This window comes from Struthio camelus, chromosome 13 (genome assembly GCF_040807025.1).
Source record: "Struthio camelus isolate bStrCam1 chromosome 13, bStrCam1.hap1, whole genome shotgun sequence".
Lineage (NCBI taxonomy): Eukaryota > Metazoa > Chordata > Aves > Struthioniformes > Struthionidae > Struthio > Struthio camelus.
In genome coordinates this window covers 18,362,165-18,381,224 of record NC_090954.1, presented here as the reverse complement: position 1 = coordinate 18,381,224, position 19,060 = coordinate 18,362,165, and the positions used below count along the sequence as shown (strand labels likewise).

The 19,060-nt window shown below is 41.6% G+C and overlaps 1 protein-coding gene across 4 annotated transcripts in view; it reads left to right on the top strand.

Moving 5' to 3' along the window:
- Positions 1 to 19,060, top strand: part of SLIT3 (slit guidance ligand 3) — a 617,690-nt gene that overhangs the window by 489,515 nt on the left and 109,115 nt on the right. For all 4 annotated transcript variants that reach the window (XR_011144002.1, XM_068960054.1, XM_068960053.1 and 1 more), the window contains 3 exons: positions 9,541 to 9,691; positions 10,893 to 10,967; positions 18,432 to 18,575. Coding sequence is in view for 3 of the 4 variants with exons in the window: in XM_068960054.1 (XP_068816155.1) it covers positions 9,541 to 9,691; positions 10,893 to 10,967; positions 18,432 to 18,575 (370 nt within the window). In the remaining variant the exon portion in view is untranslated. The remainder of the gene's footprint in view (positions 1 to 9,540; positions 9,692 to 10,892; positions 10,968 to 18,431; positions 18,576 to 19,060) is intronic.

Below are 19,060 nucleotides of genomic sequence, written 5' to 3'. Positions count from 1 at the left end.
ACCAAAGCTTTTTCTCTTCTAGCTCTTAGAAATAAGGATTAGGTTCCTATCTGAAGCCCTAAGAAGTAAACCTGTCTTACTGCTTCCTCTTGCATTGGGGCATACATTTGATCTGACTGATTTTAATTAGCTACTGTGGTCCCAGAGAGTGCTGTACAGCCCAAAGCACCTCAAATAATAGCAAGAGAACAATGAACCATCTGCCTACACAATTCTGTCCTTTTTGGACACTGCCTCTTGTTAACCCAAATCAAAGCCAGCCTCTGTAACACATGTGGATATAATAGATCCAGAAGAACTTGCATGCTTGGGGCTAGTGTCATTGCTCTTGTGTTGTCCCCTGTTTTTAGACAGCAGTGCAGCAGAGTATGCAGCTGTTATATGTTCAGTCATAATTTCCAAAGGCATTGGTAGAACTTCTTACAAATTGCAGTTTTCCTACTAATTTCTCATTGGTCTTCTCCAGTCTCTACGTTCATACATGTTCACCCTTCCTCAGTTACTGTCTAGTTTGGAACAGAGTTCCTATTGCTTGTGATCTCTTGAAATTTCCTCCTCTCTTTTTTATGTTGTTTCAGCCTTAGAACTATAGAGTTGCAATGGACAGAGCGTTTCCAGTGATAGCAAAGGGACTAAGGCAGTTCACATGTTTCCTGCAGCCTGGTCTCCCTAGGTTATTCCCTTCCCTGCAGTCAGTGGCAGGCAAAAATTAAATAAAAGTTCTCTGAGCTCTCAAAATGACAGGTGCAATGTATTGTTACTCCTTGACCGGTGTTTAAAAGCCATGAGAGGCACAAATGAAAGGAAGTGAATTTAATCCCTCTCTTGAACAAATGATTTATCCGATTGACAAAAATCACAGTTGTTCCCATAATTTGCAAATCACTCCGATGACAGCTTTGCAAATTCCTCCCCTTTTTAGTAAGCAAAGGCATCATTCCCAGCCTGGGCGTTCACATCGCTGTCCGTAGCATCTTCTGTCTGATGACACGCTGTCCCCCTGCTCCAGTCTGCCTAGCTACAGCGCGGCAGTAGCAGAGCTCAGGGACCTGCGGCTCAGCCTGCCCTGGCTGCCTCACGCAGCGCCCGGCCGCGAGGGGCCCCGAGCCCGGCCAGCTCCCCCCGGCTTCGCCCGCTGCCGCCGGCAGGGACAGCACAGGGAGCTCGAGGCCGGGTCACTTGTGCAGGAAATCCTGCCTCAGGCCAAGCGCCACCACGTTTGCTCCCCAGGACTTCTGCTTGAGCAGGGCAAGGGAAAGGAATGCAAAACACTTGTCTGTGACGTGGACAACCAGAAAATTAACAGCATGGGGATCTGTGTGTGTGTGTGCGCGTGCGGGAGTGTGTTTTAAACCATTTAAATCATGTATGTCCTGCCTTTTTTTATTTCCTGAAAGAGAAAAGTCTCAGAAGTTCCTTTAGAGGCTATTTGGATATAGCAAAACTGAGGATATACCTTTGTTGTGCACAAAGATAATTGTAGTTGAGAGAGAGGTTGTTTAACAGCAATAAGTTGCTTGCAGATTACCTCCTTGATTGAATTCATAGTTTTGAAATTGAAGTCTTCACTGTGCACTGCAACTGAGCATATTTGAGCTTTGATTTACATGAAGTTTTTTCTGAAGTTAAAGTCATTAATGCGACATGACTGGTAGGACTGACAGTAATAGAGCTAAATTCCCTTGTACTGTAGAAATGTTCCAGTTGAAAAAGTAATTTGGCTGTCCTGTGTACCGATTATAGGCCTTTGTTTCTTGGCAATCTTTGATAGCTGCTCAGATCTTCATGTGATTACTTGTACCAGTCGTTCTAACCCTTCACTAGCTTGTGATGAACATACCGTGAAGGTTTCCTGCGCTGCTGTAGGGAGCATGAAAGCAGAATGGAAACCATTTTACTCAAGGAAGCATAAGCCTAATGTAGGCTATGTGGGTCTGTTTGGCAGAGAGTAGAGTTCCTAATAAGAAAATTAAAGTTTATTTTAAGGCTGTTTTTTATCTTGTCTGAAAGTTGAGGTAGTCCTCAAAAAACTAAACAGCTGAACGGCTTTGTTACCGGCCAACATCCTTAGTCACGGTTCGGGTAAAGGGGCAATGAAGAGAGGGAGCATGCATGTTGAGTCACAGATGCATCCATGTCACTGCGGCATCTAGACAAAGTAGTTGTCCCAGGTTCCCTAAAGGGCAGCGTAAAGAGCAGTATAGATTCCTCATTTGAGATCTGAGTTGTCCTCTGGAGGTGTCTTTGTTAGTTATGGAAGAAAGCTGAGCACTAGAAATGCCCCTAACTCGGGCACCTCAAAAAATAAGGTGGGATGAAGTTAGCTCTCTCCTCTTTCTCTGAAGTGGTCCCTTCTAGTGGGTTTGAGTTGGGAGGGGAAAGGATGAAATCGCATTGCCATTGCATGTGTTGAGCTTAAGCTGAGCAACACTCACCAGAGATGCAAATTTAGCACTTTACGATGAGTGTAGAGGTCACTTGAATAGGATAAAGAAAATAATGGGTGAGACATTGGCATGAAGAGAGCTGGTCAGCTAAAGCCAGTGCAAGAATGTTTGAGTTGCAATTGGACAATAAATTTTCATCTGAGACTGAAGCAGTCTCCTGAGGTGTTACAGTCTGATGGGACAGTGGAACATAGGGGCCCATATAAAAATTCTTAGCCAATGACAGATTCAAGGACAGATAAACAAACAGATCTCCAATTACCAGAACTGATTCAACATTAGCACCAAATCATGCAATTTTGTGTGGTGTAGAATATATCTAAAAGTGATTTTTTTTTAATCAGAGCTGGCAAATACCTGTGGATATCGATGTTCCTTTTTCAGCATTTGTTTGCAAATATTTATGTAGAATGGTCTTTATATACAACCAAAGGCTTATGATTTTTTTTGAAGTGTAATTAACTTACATAGAGCAGAATATTTTGCTTCCCTATTTTTTCTGCTCTGCCGAAGAAAAAAAAAGAAGCTATGTTCCTTCATGGTTTTTGCAGTAGTCTGCAACAAGCAGAAAGGCCAAAATGTGCCTTTGGAGTATCTCACCTCTCATGTATTCCGGGAGTATAAATTAGGGTTTTGGCAGACTTTTCTTTATGCACTGGTACCTCTTGTTCATTGTGGTTGATGATTAGCTTAGGCAGTTACTGAGAGCAGTGTTTAATTAGTGCAGCAGAGGAAAAGAGACTTGTGCAAAATAATCTCCAGAGGTTTCGCAGGAAGATGTTTGCAGGGCTATGACCAAACTTGTTTCTAGTAAGACTGAAAGAGTTCATTGACACTGAAATTACTGAGCTTATTACAGAGAGTCTACTTAATACTGAAAATCACTGCATGTTATAAAAACCTTTGGAAGATATGAACTATCTCATTGCTTAACAGAGTACCGTGGAGGAATATATTCCAAGAACCAAGGCCACAACTGATGCGTTACTAAGCTATTGGCAGGAATGCTAGTTATATGTATAATAAGTGAGGTATGGATTCTAGATTCATGCATACTTTGAATCAGTCATGAAAGAAAATTAATAATCTAATTTTTGTATCGGTGAGGACTCTGACTCGTTTGGCAGCTTGTGAGGGAAAAGGTTTATTATGTTAAGCTCCCCTAAAATGAGGCTGTAGTTTCTTCCTTAGAGAATATGAAGATTGAAAGTAACTCAAATTGTCTTATTTTGGTGCTGTAAGCATGCAACCTGCAGTTTGAAGTAACTAAGTTACCCCTGTACATGGTTACTGGCTTTCCTAAGTACTTTGCACATTAACTTTCTGCATAATGATACTGACTCATAACAGGGTGGTAAAGCAGAGCCCCTTGCTCTGTTACATGTCATCTCTGTTCAGGTGCTCCCCTTGTTCTCTGTACGGGCAATGAAAAATCTGCCTGATGCTGACTTTGTTCTTTGGGCAATGCAAACGCTTTACTAAGGAAAGTGGAGTCTTTTTAAGGCACAAGCACTGACCTTCAGTGAAGTCCAGCAAAATGTTCACATCGGTTCGCAGGACAGTCAGCTTCCTCCCTCGTTCACCTCGCCTGCAAGTACGTTGGAGATGTGACTTTCAAGAGCGCTCTCCCGCTGGCCTAGCTGTGCAGATATTAAAATCAATGGGAGTTTTATTTCAGTGGGAGCAGTCAAGCCGAAACTGAATGCCCTATTTTGTATGCCGAAGATGTAGGAATAAATTACAAGAAGTAAAACTTTGTGAAGTAATCTGGGTTGTAGGAGAGAGAGAATGCTTCCATCAGCAAGTACTGTGCAAAACCCAGCAGATATTGCACCGAGAAAGAGCAATGACAAAATATTCTTGTTTGCCTGAAGTATGTCTTTAGTAGCGTGTGTTTTCTACAGTGGGTGCTTTAAAGTGCAATTAAGAAAAAAGAAAAAGAAAAATGATGGTAATTATAGATCACCAGTGTGAAAGGCTGCTTGGGCTTTTGGGGAAGCGTTTATTGGCCGAAACTTGGCCATCAGCTCAAACTCCACTATTAATAGTACGAGCTGTGGTATTTGTAGGACTGGCTTTTAAATGAATGGGGAAGACCGAAATGGCATTTATACTGAAAGGAGACATCAGGAGAGAGTAAGTAGCTAGTCAAGAGGAGCATCAGTCAAGTGTTTCATATGTGGTGGAAGTTGCACATGCTTCGTGGAGGGAGCTTTTCGCAGGCCTTTGGTAGTCACAGTAGCTCTGTCTCAGCAGTCACCCGGGCTCTGTTCCTGTACACTAACCCCAGTTGTGCTACAGTGTTCCTGCGGCCGTAGCACACAGGATGACCTCCTGTGTCCAGCACCTCTTTGCATGGGTGGAGTGGAGAGCAGCTCTCAGTGAAACCTTCAGCTTGTGCTTCTCCATGCTGCTTCCTCTCAACGCTCTTCTCTCTCTGGCGCTGCCTAACTCTGACTCTGGCTGTTTGTGGGGTTTTCCTTTGTGCTTGATCTAACCATGTGGTAGAACAATACAAATGGAACATGGTTCTGTCAAGCACCATGGAAGGCTGCATACTATACTCCCTGCCGCATGGCATGCTGGGATACTTCTGCTGTTTTCACAAGCATCAAAAGGTGAGCGATTCCCCTTTTCTCACAGGAAGAGAGGAAAAGGTGATGTGTATTGCTTAACGGGACCCGCAGGCACCTGTGGGACAGCAGGGGAAGCCCAGGGAATAGTGGTGTTTGGAAGAGACTTTCCAAGGGGCTTGCATGCAGAATAACCACTTCCAAATAGTCAGTCTGTTTAATTGCTATTAGAATGAGCAAGTTAGACATCAGCTGAGTTGATCAATTCAACTCAGCTTTAAAGTTAGCGCCAGCTATACCTACAGAGTGGAAAAATCACTTCTGTGTAACTCAAGTAACCTGAGTCTCTCTGTTTTGAGCCGTCGTGCGAGCCCTTCTGCTCGGGGTACCCTTCGGATGCTGTTTGGCGTAAGGAGGTGCTTGCTGCTGAACATGACCTGGGGACTGAGCTAAGCAGTTTTAACGTGCTGCCCTTTTATTGCGAAGAAGCATACTACAAAAGAACTTCAGGAAGGTCTACAGGGTGTCGTCTCGTACCTCTTGAACCGACCTGGGTAACGTGGCCCTATATGAACACAACATCATCCAGGAGTTGCCTAACACAAAGCCCAGCGTTGTCCTTTCTGGATTGGACAGTGCCTCCCTTTCCCCCTGTGTGAAGTAGAGATAACTACACCGAATTTATAAAGCACTTTTGAGAGCCTCATGCAGAAGTTTTCTTACAGGGAAATACTGCCTCTTCATGCAGCGTTGCTACCTATCTGTTGTGGAGCCATCAGAAGGACATCTGCAATTGTTAACTTTTCTCTCTAGCTACTGATTAGAATTAATACTGCTGATGTGAAGATGTGGCAAAGAATGTACCTGTTTTTTACCTGAAAACCTATGAGAATTTTGATCTGGTGGTTGAAGAAGCAAGCGTCTGGATTCCTATTTTTTTTTGGCTAATTAGACTTGTGACCAAGTGTTTTCTCTGTCATCTTATTTTGTGTGCCAAATCTGGCGAGACCACTGGATCCAAGTTTTCTAGAAAGAATACATCAAGTCAGTGTTCAGGCCCCTGACAAGATAGCCTGAGGTTTTTTTCTCCTGTAGCACAGATCATCCAGGAGTCCTTTTGAGTCCTTTGGGAATTACTGAGTGTTAAAAACCGAAACCAGGTTTGCTAAGCAATGCTTAAAAAGAAAAACGGGGAAAAAAGTATTTGTCTCAGCTACTTAATTTCTCTGTATGGGTATTAGAAAGGCACCTAAGATTTTTCAGTGTGTGGAAATGTGATATTTCTTTATCTCCATGTCCTGTTCTGCAGTATGGCATGTGTGTTTGCTTTATAATATTGAGGTATTAAAATGCCCTGGTACCTGATGGCGTTGTTGTATAGGCTGTGAAGTGAAAACGTTATCGCTGTAACTAGTAATTCAGATAAACACAGTTGCTGTCAGTTAAACACAGGCCTTAACTGTTGCCTTGGCTACTCGTTTTACAGCAAGCTTAATTCTTTTTAATTTGGGGAATTATTAGAAATGCCCAGGTTGAATGTTTTACATTCAACCAAGCTTCCGGGAGTTCTCAGCTATCGGGTGCACACGCTTTCAGGTGTAATGAAATGGCCAAGTGGTTCGTCTGGAATAGTCAAATGAAGTCAAGTGCTTCTTTTGTGCCTCTTCTGCGTCTCTTCCCCATGGCTTTCCACAGCTGATTTTCCAGAGCACAAGAAGTAATACAGGCATGTGATGTTTAATTGTGCTTCCTGGATCCTGTCGTCACCACTCAGAGTCCCGCCGTAGGCCGCTGATAAAGCCTGGAGCGGAGAAATGGATATATGCGCTTAACTAGTTCTGCAAGCGGATGGCTGGATTTCACATTAGTATCCCAGGTGGGAATAACTTAACAGAGCAGCCACCTGTCCAAGCAATCTCAGGTCCAAGGCTCAGGTCAAATACTAAATTTTATCTAGTCTTTGGCAGATGATTCCTGCCTTCTCACAGTCTGATGGATGGCTGACTACTTGATGAGCATATACCTGCAGTTTATTACGTTTTACTCTGTGCTTCCCTGGGTAATTCTTATTTAGACCCATTCTTAAAAAAGAAAAGAGATGGTGAAAGAAAGGAAGAACAGTAGGAAGGCGTCGCTTGCTGCTTCCGTCCCAGCTAAGCAGAGCTGTCGGAAGCACAGTGGCAGGGGCCTGGCACCCAGCGACGTCGGCTCCCCGTGTCTGGTGCGGTGGGGACAGAAGTGTGGCCCACGCTCCGAGAGTCAGGCTGCTCAGTCACCTGCAGTAAATATTCTGTATTTGCTTTGCCAGAAAGCTTGAGAGAAAACCAAAGGCCCATTTTCACCCTCTAATTTTATACATCCCATTTTCTCCTTCACAGATCTTTTCACCTACTCTCCCATCCTTTTTCCGTAGGAAGACGAACCTTGTATCCAGAAGTAGGCTGAAAATTATACTTGATAAAATTTTGCCCTGTGTAACTTCATGACATTTGTGATTATTCCTTCAAGGAACGTTTTGACAATGAGAAGTAGAAGCACTTGTTTAAGGGTTAATTTCAGGATTTCCACGTCCCTTTCTGATCACTGAGAAATTTTAATGAGTTTTTCAAGGTGTAGTGTAATTATAGTAGTTTTAATAAATTCCGGTCCTGATAGCTGTTCATCGTATGCTTTAGCACTGTTTCCAGGAATCACAATCAACCAAAGCTGGTTTTTCATAGACCTAAGAAAGAATAGCTGTATATTCTTGTAATCAAGCCATAATATGTTCATCTCTTGACATTTTAGCCTGACTGCAAAGGCTGGAGTTTTTAGGACTGAGAGTCAGAGGACTCTTTTGAAAAGATGGAAATTAAACATTGGGGGTGTGGGGAAATGCTTAATGTGTACTTTTAAAAAACTTTCAAATGCCCAGTGGTCCTAACATTTTAAGTGATCTCAAATTAATGAAAATGTCTTGAAGCGCAAAGGCTTTTGATTCGAGTTTCAAGTATTCTTGCGGTCTGTGTCCGCTGCCATCAAGCTGAAAAACAATAGCCAGATCCCATTTTAGATGTTTAATTTACAAGAAGCATGATAACCTGTGAAGTATTTAGCACCACAGAAGCGGTAATGTACAAAGCTGTGCGTAATCTGTTTCCCATAGTCTAGTTTGGGATTACAAAACTAAAGCCAAGTGTATCTTTGGAATCAAAATGCTAGATTGTCTGCAGAGTTGCTCGCTCTCACTGCCTCACCCTGTGGAGGTAATACGTAACATAAATTCAAATAATAGTGGCTTTAGGTGATTTCTTTTTTCTTACAGAAAACAGTATGTGGTCATAAAACAAGCAGCGGTGTATTTATCAGTCTGGAAAGGGGAAGCAGGCTAAGAATGTCATCAACTCTCTCAAAAGAAATTGCAGCTCCGGTTTAAGTTTTTATTGATGTTCTCAGGTTCTTTTAAAACTGCACTTGCTCAGATCGTTCCTGAGGAAGCCTGGCCTGTTTGAATTCGCACTTTCAACTGAGTATTTTTGACTTTGACAAATACCTTTTGCAATTGCAATCGACTTTCAAGACTCTGGAAAAGTTAAAAATACCCGTTGGTAGTTCTGCTCACCGGGCATTGCACGTGTTTCCAGAGACGACTCTGGTGATCCCATTATGAAATACGAAGTGAGCAGGCAGGTATTGCATGGCTGGGTCTGTCTTGGCAACGCTTTGATTACATACACATTTATTAATACTCCTGGTTCCTTGAAGCACAGAGCTCAGGTTTCCAACCTCCTATTATTAAAAGAGAAAAAACAAACCTGAAAAGGACAGATTAGTTCGCTGAGCCTAATTGGAAATGCATTTCATTAGAATGGGTCAAGAACCTAGTCAAAAAGGTCTGGCAATCACAGTATAATGGTACATTAGGGAGTGCTTCTCACTAAGTATGGTCTACCCATTCCTTAATTAAAATGAAAATGATTTAAACTGCTATTACTTTCCTCTGCTGTTTGCTTAACATAGTTAATAAAGGTATCTAACTGTTGGAAAAGTGACAAGGTTCTCTCATAGAAGATTGCTCTCAAAAATAACTCTAAGAACTGAAGTGTTAAAAAATTATTTTTGAAATGCTTTCTTTAAAACTCCTTTGTCATTTGAATGCTCCAAGGTAGCTCTTACTTTCATGAGACCCCTTTTCCTTGTTGCTGGAGTAAGTGCCAAATGGGAAAAAGTGACTTTGATGGAGCTCCTTGAATCAGACCGCAACAGCTAATTATATGTGCTTTAAAAAAGATGCCTTAACAGGTAAACAGGTAGGCTTCTTAGACAGGGAATTAATCTCCCAAGGGAAGAGTGAAAAAACAGACACTAGTCTTGGGAGTCATTTGAAAGAGAGCTGAACGAAAAGCTTTGGCAAGTATTAAAAATGTGTGCAGGAGCTGGGAGATGACAGGAGACAGTGCTAAGAATAGATTTCTCCAAAATCTCTGATTGCTGCAGTTATCGGGAGCTCTTTGCTGGAATATATTTTCCTTTTATTGCAGGGTCGGAGGATTACAGAAGCAAATTCACCGGGAAGTGCTTCATGGACCTTGTCTGTCCTGAGAAGTGTCGCTGCGAGGGAACTATTGTAGACTGCTCTAACCAGAAGCTAACCCGATTACCCAGTCACCTTCCCGAATATACTACTGATCTGTAAGTGCTGGCTCACCAAGAAGGGGTCAGTAGGGCATCGTGGTTTTCTAAGAACTCTTATGTATTTTTCCTGGTTTTTAAAGGCTATAGATGCAAACCCTTTCAAGGCACCTTCCACCCTAGTCCCTAAAAGGAGTAGGGGAAGTTGACTTTCATTCAAAGAAGTGCCACAGCTTGTCTCTTATTTCCTTAACCATCATGTCAGATGTTAAGAAAGGAGCCATGGCCCTGTGCATCAGCTGCCTGTGTACGTCTTCTTGAAGTGTTGACCTGTCATGTGGCCCAAGCTGGAGTTATTTATATGGTGCCTCTCCCTTCTACCTTTGAGTCCTTTGCCTTTCATCTGGTCATTTTTATTTAAGAAATGGATTAACTCTTTTGACCAAAATTCATAATGAGGAACTCATTCCATGTCAGCAGTGCCTGCTACCTGGGTGAAGTGACTCTCACTGTGACTAGTATGTTGTTAAGCTACAATTGATCTTATGAAATTTATCTGCTTTTAGAGATTCTTAGGAATTATGAACATAATATGCTTTTAAATACAGTATGAGAAAACAAGTTTATTACTTAGTAACTTAAGATTCTGAGAGATTGCAATCTGAAGAGATTCACAATTTTCTTTTTGTGTTTCTGTTCTCTTTATATAATTAAGATACTCTCTTAAAACTGCCACAAAAATGTTGATCTGAAGTTTAGACAGAAAAACGAGAGAGACCTCCAGAAATACAACAAAGCATCTACACAGAAAAATTGAGCCATATGTAATCAGAGACAGCATTTTGCATCCCAAACCTGCCAAGGCAGTGATCTTTGCAGTATTTTTGAAGAATAGTAGCCTTAGATGGGAAAGGACCTGAAATCAGATCCTCTCCGTTTACACAAAACAGACCTCCCGCCAGTACACGTCCTCTGGCTTTGTGTGGGTGGGATTTCTCATCATGCCTTGTCCTGCACATTGAAAGCAGGCGGCATTCTGGCACTGTCCTTTGGCATTACGCTCTTAAAGCAATTCTGAGCTTTTACTGTAGATAGTCTTATATGTTCCCTTTCCTTCAAAGTTCAACTCTAGGAGTCTGGAACAGATGACACTATCTTGTTTAACAAAGGTCATAATTCTCTGTGTGGCAGTCTTGTATGGCACAAGGAGATATCTAGAGAGATCTGTGAAGCATTAAATGTCTTTGTTTCTTCCTACCAGACGTTTGAATGACAATGATATTTCTGTTTTGGAAGCTATTGGACTCTTCAAGAAATTGCCCAACCTCAGAAAAATGTAAGTTCGAGTCACTTGCTTGTTAGCTGTATATTTGATAGAGTACATGCTGCCCTGTACTGTGTGGAAGGAGGAAGGAATGAAGCTTTCATAGTTTAGTACCACAGTTGCAGAACTCACCTTTTTAGCGTGAGTTTAAGGGAACCGAATGAGTTCCTGTTGGACAGGCCCAGTTACACCACAGTGACCAAGGAATATGACCAGGCTGAGTTCCCCGATATTCCTTAGGCTGTGTTTCCTAAAGTCTCTGACTCATGGAGACTGAAGGGAATTCAGTCCAGGCATCCATTTGGATTAATGCTTATTATTAGAGGTGGCCACCAAGTTTAGTATTCTGTTTCTGTCTTATGAATGTGTTACCTTGTGCAACTATCGAGGCCACCATTGTATTTGACGTTGAACTCCAAATAGGGTGATTGTGCCAAATATTCAAAGTGAAAATGATACCAGAAATAGATGATGGTAGCTTCTTTAGATTGTTATTGTTTTAGAGGGGAGAGTAAAGCAACTACTTCAGAGATCAATGTTTCTGTGTATATTTAATAAGAGTTGTGTTCTGGAAAGAGGATAATAGATTAGACATCTCCTGATCGGTTTTCTAAACGGGTTTTTAAAATGTTAACCCCATGACGCTATGTCATATGACATATAATGTCCTATCTACTATTTCCTTTTAATAACATTTTATTGCCTCTGCTAGATTCAGGGTAATTTAGGCTTTCTGTCCTGCGTTCACTTCACATGGTGTTGGCCATCTGGAGCTTCCTAAGCGTTTGAAGCTGTGCTTCTCAGGGGCTTGAGAGACAGCTATGGTGTGATTCTTATGTCAGTTTTATTTCTGCAGGAGTTTCAGCAGCTGTGCTGCAGGTTGGAAGTGGGAAGGTGTGTTTGTGCAAGTATGGGTCATCAGATCCAGGAATTAATCATCTACATCAGCCTAGAATCTTATGAATGATCCATAAGTTGTTGTTACAGTGCACTTGGAAAGAGTTGTTGACGTTGTAGTACCCTCTTGTCCAGAATATATAGGTGCCTAATGTAAATGGCAATGAAAAACTCATGGTTTATAAAAGAATACACAAAGGGGAAAGCATTTGTCCTCATCAGACCTTAGGATTTAGGTTTTGAAAAACAGTGAGCTGTAATAGTTGGATTCATTTCTTTCGTTTGATGTAGGCAGTAAGCTGGTTGTGGTGCTCTCCTTCCTGTTTCCATCAGTCACTCAGGTGTGGGGCGCCTTGACAAGGCTGTATGGTTATGCATAAATGCAGCAGGAAACCGTTATGATGAGATTTTTAAGAGTTGGTTTCCTGTGAAACAAAAAAATTTTTCCACTCTATTCTTGGCAGGAGATGAGAACCCAGGAGTACAGGTGCAGTTCATATGGCTGATTTCTGACAAAGAGAAGTAACCGTGCCCTACGCTTCATAAAAAAGTGTTGTCTCATATGAATTTTTAGTGGCAGCCTCCAAGCAGGAAGCTCTTTAGCTCCCCTTAGTAGTTGAGCTCATTTCTGGGCTTCTCCCTGATGTTATAAAGAACTGTCTCAATTTGAATAATGGAATTTTGTCAAAAGGATGCTGCTGTGTAGAAGGCAGTAACCTTTCGACCATAACCTTACTCAGTGACTTGATTCTTGACAAGCTGGGATCAGACTTCTTTTTTCTGATTTTCCTAGTTCCATTTGTGAAGGGGCTGGGTTACCAGGAAAAACAAAGAAACAAACAAACGCCCTCTTTCTCTGTGTGTTGTTATTTGGCATGCACTGAGTATCCTCCTGCTGATTAATAGTCCTCTCTTCATCCTGCAAGACAGGGGTTTGGTGTCTGTATAGCGAAATAACGGTGGAAGAAGCTGCAGCTGCTCACAGTGCCAGTGCAGCAGCTCCGTGCGGGTGGCAGGAGTGGGGGAGAGGTGCTCTTCATTAAGCCTTGCTGTTTACTGCTGCTGTTTTAAATTTAGGAGGAAAAACATTGATCAAGCCCCCGTTTTTCCAGGTGCATAGGGGACACAAATTTCTACTGTCATTTGACGGGCAGTATAGACATAGTCTTACCGTATTCCTTGTCGATTCAAGGAAAACAGCAGGTGTAAGAACCTGTCCAGAAGTTGTGTTTCTTCCTAGACTGCAGGAAAGAGCTCAGAGCTTTGCCCTGGCAGGCCATTGGCAAAAAGCACCTTTGACAGGAGTTACAGGTGCAACACTTTTTTCCTTAATCTCTGCAGTTCCATTTTTTCTGGAAAGAAAAGTGTCGAGGTAGCCAATTTAATTGCCTTTTTATGGTCAGCCTGAGTTGAAAGGATGGGTATGTGAACGATTGTCCTTCACCTCAATTTAAGGCTGATACGTGCCAAGGAAATTTGCAAAGAAAGTTTTTTTTTTTAAGAGTACCTCACTTCCACTGTAGCTAGTAAAGCTCCAAAATAATTCCAGAGAGAGTCGTTAGCCATTTGCTCCTCATGACTGGTGTTTCATCTTGGTGCCCCCTCAGCTTATACTATGTTGAAATGTAGCTTTGGTTCATAATATACACACATACTCTAATTTGGTCCATAATACTGGACCCTAAGGAGGATCTGCATTTTGGTCATGTTCCAGATTTATGCCAATGTTTGTTCTTCTGTCCCTCAAGCACTGGCAGTTGCCCATGTCCGGATGTTCATAGTTGCATGGCGCAGTTTCTCCAGTTTTTTAGTAAAATTCCAAAGGGAAGTGCTCAGTGTCATGGCATTGACATGACGCATGATTCTCCAGTGCATGTGTGTTCGAGTAGTCTTGAGCTGTATACTCACAGAATAATTGTCAGCTGGACTCTTGTCCCAATCCTTTGCTAAATTCCTGGTCCCCTGATTCAGTGCCACCTCTCTTCTCCCCATGCTGGGTGTCCACGTGAGGCCGGTGTCCCGTCCCGCCACCCTCAGCCTTTTGTGACAATGGGGAACCCATCTCATCTTCACGCTCTGGCTACGCCAGGCTCGGTCTCCCCAGCTCACTACCTGGAGCTGTTTTCGGTAGCCTCTGCCAGTCTTTCTGGGGTCCCCACTCCACCTGGCCAAGCAGGTTACTTCTGTATACTGCTGTGGATTACCAGAGTGGATATTTGGGTAGAGAAGTGTTCCCAGCCCCAACCTTTGCGTAGTTGGTCGCTCTGTGTCCTGCACTGCCTTGAACTAGAAGAATCCCTAAGGAAAAAATCTTTGGAGAGTTGGCTGCAAAAATGCAAGTTTTCTGTAAAATATGTCTTACAATCTGCTTGAATTGTGGTGGGATTCTTAAATCTCTGTTGTGCTATTTGTTAAAGAATTATTAGTCAGCCAACTCTTAACAGATTTTCACAGGGAAGATGTATCCTTGGAGTAAAACACCAGCATGAGGGTCACCAATTCAAAATGTTGAAATCACAATATATTGGAGTGCTTGGGGCTTTTCAAGGAAAGGTGACTAGCTATGAGGAAAGATGACTGGATGTGAGGAAAATAATATTTTGGGTAGGCTTATTTCCTGAAGTAGGTGAAAAGGAGGAACTTTTGTTAGAAAAAAACAAAAGCAAAAAAAAATTTCTACCTGAAAACCTGAAAAGGACATCTGACAGTCCATTCTGTTAAATCTTAGTGTTACAAAATGAACATAAAATAGAGTCTTGTAATGGAACCGTCCTCACAGTAGCTAGTACTGTCAACCCCAAGCTCTAATGCGCAATTGCCTTTAGGATTTAATTAGTTTGAAAATATTCCTCCTAGGCTGAATCTTATTGTATGATGTGTCAGCCTAGGATTTAACACATTTTACATGCAAAATGAAATTGAGTCATGGTAAAGTTTGCAGACTAGAAGTCATTTAAAAAAAAACAGAATCTCAGGTTTCTTGAGGAATTGGAAATAGTTTCTGTCCTTGGAAGTAGCTATTACCTCCTATTCTTTCAAACCCTGTGCATAAATTCTGCCGTAGCAATTGAGGTTGCAGTCATCTTTCACTTGTTATATTATACAGCAACAGACTTCATTTTGGGGGGGGGGGGGGGGGATTTGTCAGTAAAGTTTTGGGAAGGGCTGTACCTTCCAAGGCAGCCAGATTGTTGGTAGAAGCTGTGAAACCTTCTCAGCAAACACTTTTCCTCCAGAAGGTTGCGATTGTGTTGGGTTTTTCTTCCTAAAAATATAATTAAAAACTCCCAACAAACCACCAACAGTGACATACCCTAGGGAAAACCCCACTCAGAACATGCTGTTAAAATGCAAAAGCTACAAAACGTAAGCTGAGACCAAGTCTTTAGTTTTGGACTGCGCTTTGGTGGTCGTGTGAAGGGTGTGTCCATAACGCAGCGATGCATAGCAAGAGAAATTGACCCAGCAGTTACTACAGGACGAATGCTTTTATTAAGTCTGAATAGAATCCAGCTCGGTCTTGCATAGCTGTGTTGGAAGTTATAAAATCAACAGAAATAATATTATTATAAATTTTAGCCATAAAGTAAATAAATCCGACTGAAAAGTGAGCTCTGCGAACAGTGTCACCTTGATAGCTTCCTAGATCTGTTCATTTCCCATTGAGAGCCCCACATAAAGTAAAGCCAGGCTTTCCAGATGATTACTTTTGACCTCTTGCCCAAAATATTAGTCTGGAAATAGGATTAATCTTTATCACAAGGATAAATCAGGGAGTCTTTAAGGAAACAAAAGCCTTCTTCAGGGACCAGGTTGACTGCAGGTTCCCATTTGGGTCCTGCCAGAGGACTCAGGTATCTTGAGACATGCTCAAGGCTCATTTTCTTTTCCGCTGTCTTCCTTTATCTCCAGTGCAATTCCTGACAGAAGCTTAGCATTGCTAGGGGAAGGGGCTTTTATATAGTGGGATTTTGCTGTGAAGTCTGTCAGAAATTTCTTCTGATAGAAGAACATTATTTTCTTTGTCAAGTGCCATGGTCATATATGAAATATCACTTTAGATTTACTGGCAAAAATACTCTACTGCTGATAAAAACCTTGAAAAATAAAACCAGTGAAATTTTTGCTTGCTCTGCAACTCAGAGAGCCCTAGCTGATCTTTTCCAACACTAGACAGAAAGTATATAATTTCTCACGTCTACTTTTCTAGTAGATCAGAGCTTAGGGAGGATAGATTTTTGGAGTGAATAACTGCTGTCATCTACCAATTTTTTGTTGTATTCTGATAAGGGAATCTTTGATTCTATAAGACAAATAAAGAAATCCAGGTTGGCAGAACGTCTGCTTTGTTGATGAGCCTACCGGGATTGCAGAGCAGTGTCTCCTTTGCTTATTTATTATTGTGAAGCTTGTCTTTTCTCTGTCTTACAATTTTGTTTTCACCATAACATTTAAAACCAGATTTTCAGATCTTTTTCACGGAAAAAATATATGTAATTGGGTTCTTGTGAAACTATTAGCATATTTTTGGATAATGTTATGTTGTTGAAATGATCAGGCGTTACTGAGTGAAATGAAAGAAGTTGCCTATCTACAGAAGTTCTTGGGCCTCAGTGAAAATTCAGAGAGTTTGGACTATATAAAGGAGTCAATTCCTCTGCAGTTTGTGGCCAGCCTTCCTCCCCACTAGACACTTTTTCCATCTTGAATTTCTAATCGTCCGTTAAGATTGCACCCATTTCTTAATATATGTGTCTAAATATCCTTCAGATAGATAGTTAAAACTAACAAAAGTTCTGAACGGCAAGCATAGGTCAGTTTACAAGCTGTGAATTGAAGATCAAAGACTTTGTGTATTGTAGTAACTCATTTTTCCTTCCTATCACAAACGTTTGCTTATTTATTCATTTATTTTTGTTCAAAGATGCATCACAGGATGATCTTTACCAGGAAAGGAATCATTGGGAGTAATTATTTTTGTGAAGATTTAAAAGAGATGCTAAGCTATAAACATTTCCAGTAGACAATAATTGAGCCAGAAAATTAAATACATGTGTCAGAATATCCTTGCTAGGCTTGCTTTGACACTGAACATAGACTCTACGCGTGAGTGTTAGCACAAAGCACAAAACTTCTGGAAGGCAAAACCTGCGTGTAAGTATTTATATACGCTTTTCTTTCATTTTTGGCCGATTGCTGGCATCCTTCTGATCACAGAATGCACAAGAGGTGATGGGTCACATGCCGTATGGCCAGTATCTGACAGTTGCTCAGCAGACATAAACCAGCCTACTCAGGTTTCCCACATGAAACATACCTCCATACCTTTGTTTTTTTTTATTAAGTGATGACTTATGCAAAGAGCAAGGCCCACAGCATGTGTGTCTGAGGCCAGGTTGTCCTGTTGCCATGTCTTCTGTCAACTTCTATGCCAACAAAATTGCCTGCTCTTCTAAGCAGAGTAGCCCAGGCGCTAATCTGATTCTTTGTCGTTTGGTTTATATCACCTGGAGTTGGATTTTGAAACCATCGCTCATGCTGCATGTGTAGTGGGATCATTTCTGGAATAAGGTGCCATTCAGCATGAGTAATAGTGTTGGAATTTGGTGTTGTCTTTGGAGCAGGAGAATATCTTTTGCTTTCTCTTTTTTAATGTAGATAATAAAACAAAAATAGTGTTTCCTGTCATAAGCCTAAGCAAATAGGATTATTCATTATAATCTAGGCAGGGCATCATGGTAAATGCTTGAAGGGCTGAGACCCAAGGTTTTAAAGCACTTTAGGCCTTCTGTATACTTTTTAAATAATTAAAAGTCATTTATTTTTACGCATTTTGTCATTCAGAAGTTTTCTCTTCACTGGGTTTTTCACCATTCTCCGATGCTGATCTATAAGCAAACATCTTGAGACTAGGTATGCAGAGTAAATATTTGGAAAATGAGGCTGTATGTTGCTGTAGATGTGGTTGAGAATTAAGTGATACTCACTTCATTTTGAGTGATGGGGTTAAATCTAAGTGTCTGGGAGTTTGTGAGTGCACATGTTATAATTTGCATCAGGTCTATGCCACACAGCTTTGTATGTTACTCCAGTGCTGAGTTTTAAAACAGTAAAGGTCCTTGTACACTAAATAAACACAGTCCATATATCAGTGTCTGGTCCATATTTCAATGGTAGCGACCATTAAGTAATTTTTTGCTGCAAAACGAGCACCCAGTTGCTGGCAGGGTCTATAGCTTCCTGGCTGTGGATCAGGTGTTATAAAACTCCAGTTCTGGGAGCCCTGAGGCTCTTGTAAGCCAGGGTGAGACCAGGTATACGAGGCTGCAATTCCACTAATCTGAATATTCCAGATATATGTGGTGTAAGTGTGCTTCTGATGATGCGTGAAGGGGAACTGTTTGGAAGTTGAGTAGGTTTACGTTTGAGCCTCTGTGTGCTGTCCTTGCTGAGCGCTCATCTCTCTAGATGATCCCTTAAAGGCAGGTATCCTTCCTTACTGTCTCCTTCCATTGCGATGATGCGTGTTTGGAGTAAGGCAGTAATCCTTTTCTTGTTATGTCTGGTTTCTCCTTCCAGAAATCTGAGCAACAATAAGATCAAGGAGATCCGAGAAGGCACATTTGATGGGGCTTCAGGAGTGCAGGAACTGATTTTGACAGAGAATCAACTGGAATCAGTGCATGGACGAATGTTTAGAGGCCTCACAGGGCTGAAGACGTTGTAAGTGCAAAGACTTGCCTTTCTCTGGTCCTCTCTAACTTGAGCTGGAGTGCTCAAGGTCAGCAGTGCCTGCTAAAATCTCTGTTATTAGACCCCAAGGCAGAGTCTTGTGTCACTATCCATATATTTATAGTGCTGGGCAGGTTTGAGATTTACCTGCTATTTCTGTGAAAAAACAGATTTCCAAGAGTTGCAGGTGCAACTTGATGGTGAACTTGATGTGCCAAATTTAGATCGTTTTAATCATTTAATGCTTTTATTATTTTATTATTTCCTATAGAAGAACAGGCATGTAGGAAGATGTATGCCGGTCTAAGTAGTCCAACCCTACACTCCCCTTTCCTCCCCAAATTAAAATTATTGGCCTGCTTAAACCAAACCTTGGAGGAGGATAGGAGCCTAGAAGATTTTTGAGATCCTGCAAGCAATATGAAATTGGCAATTAGAAGAGAAGAAAGACTCAAGGTATTGCTGCCACCAAAAGG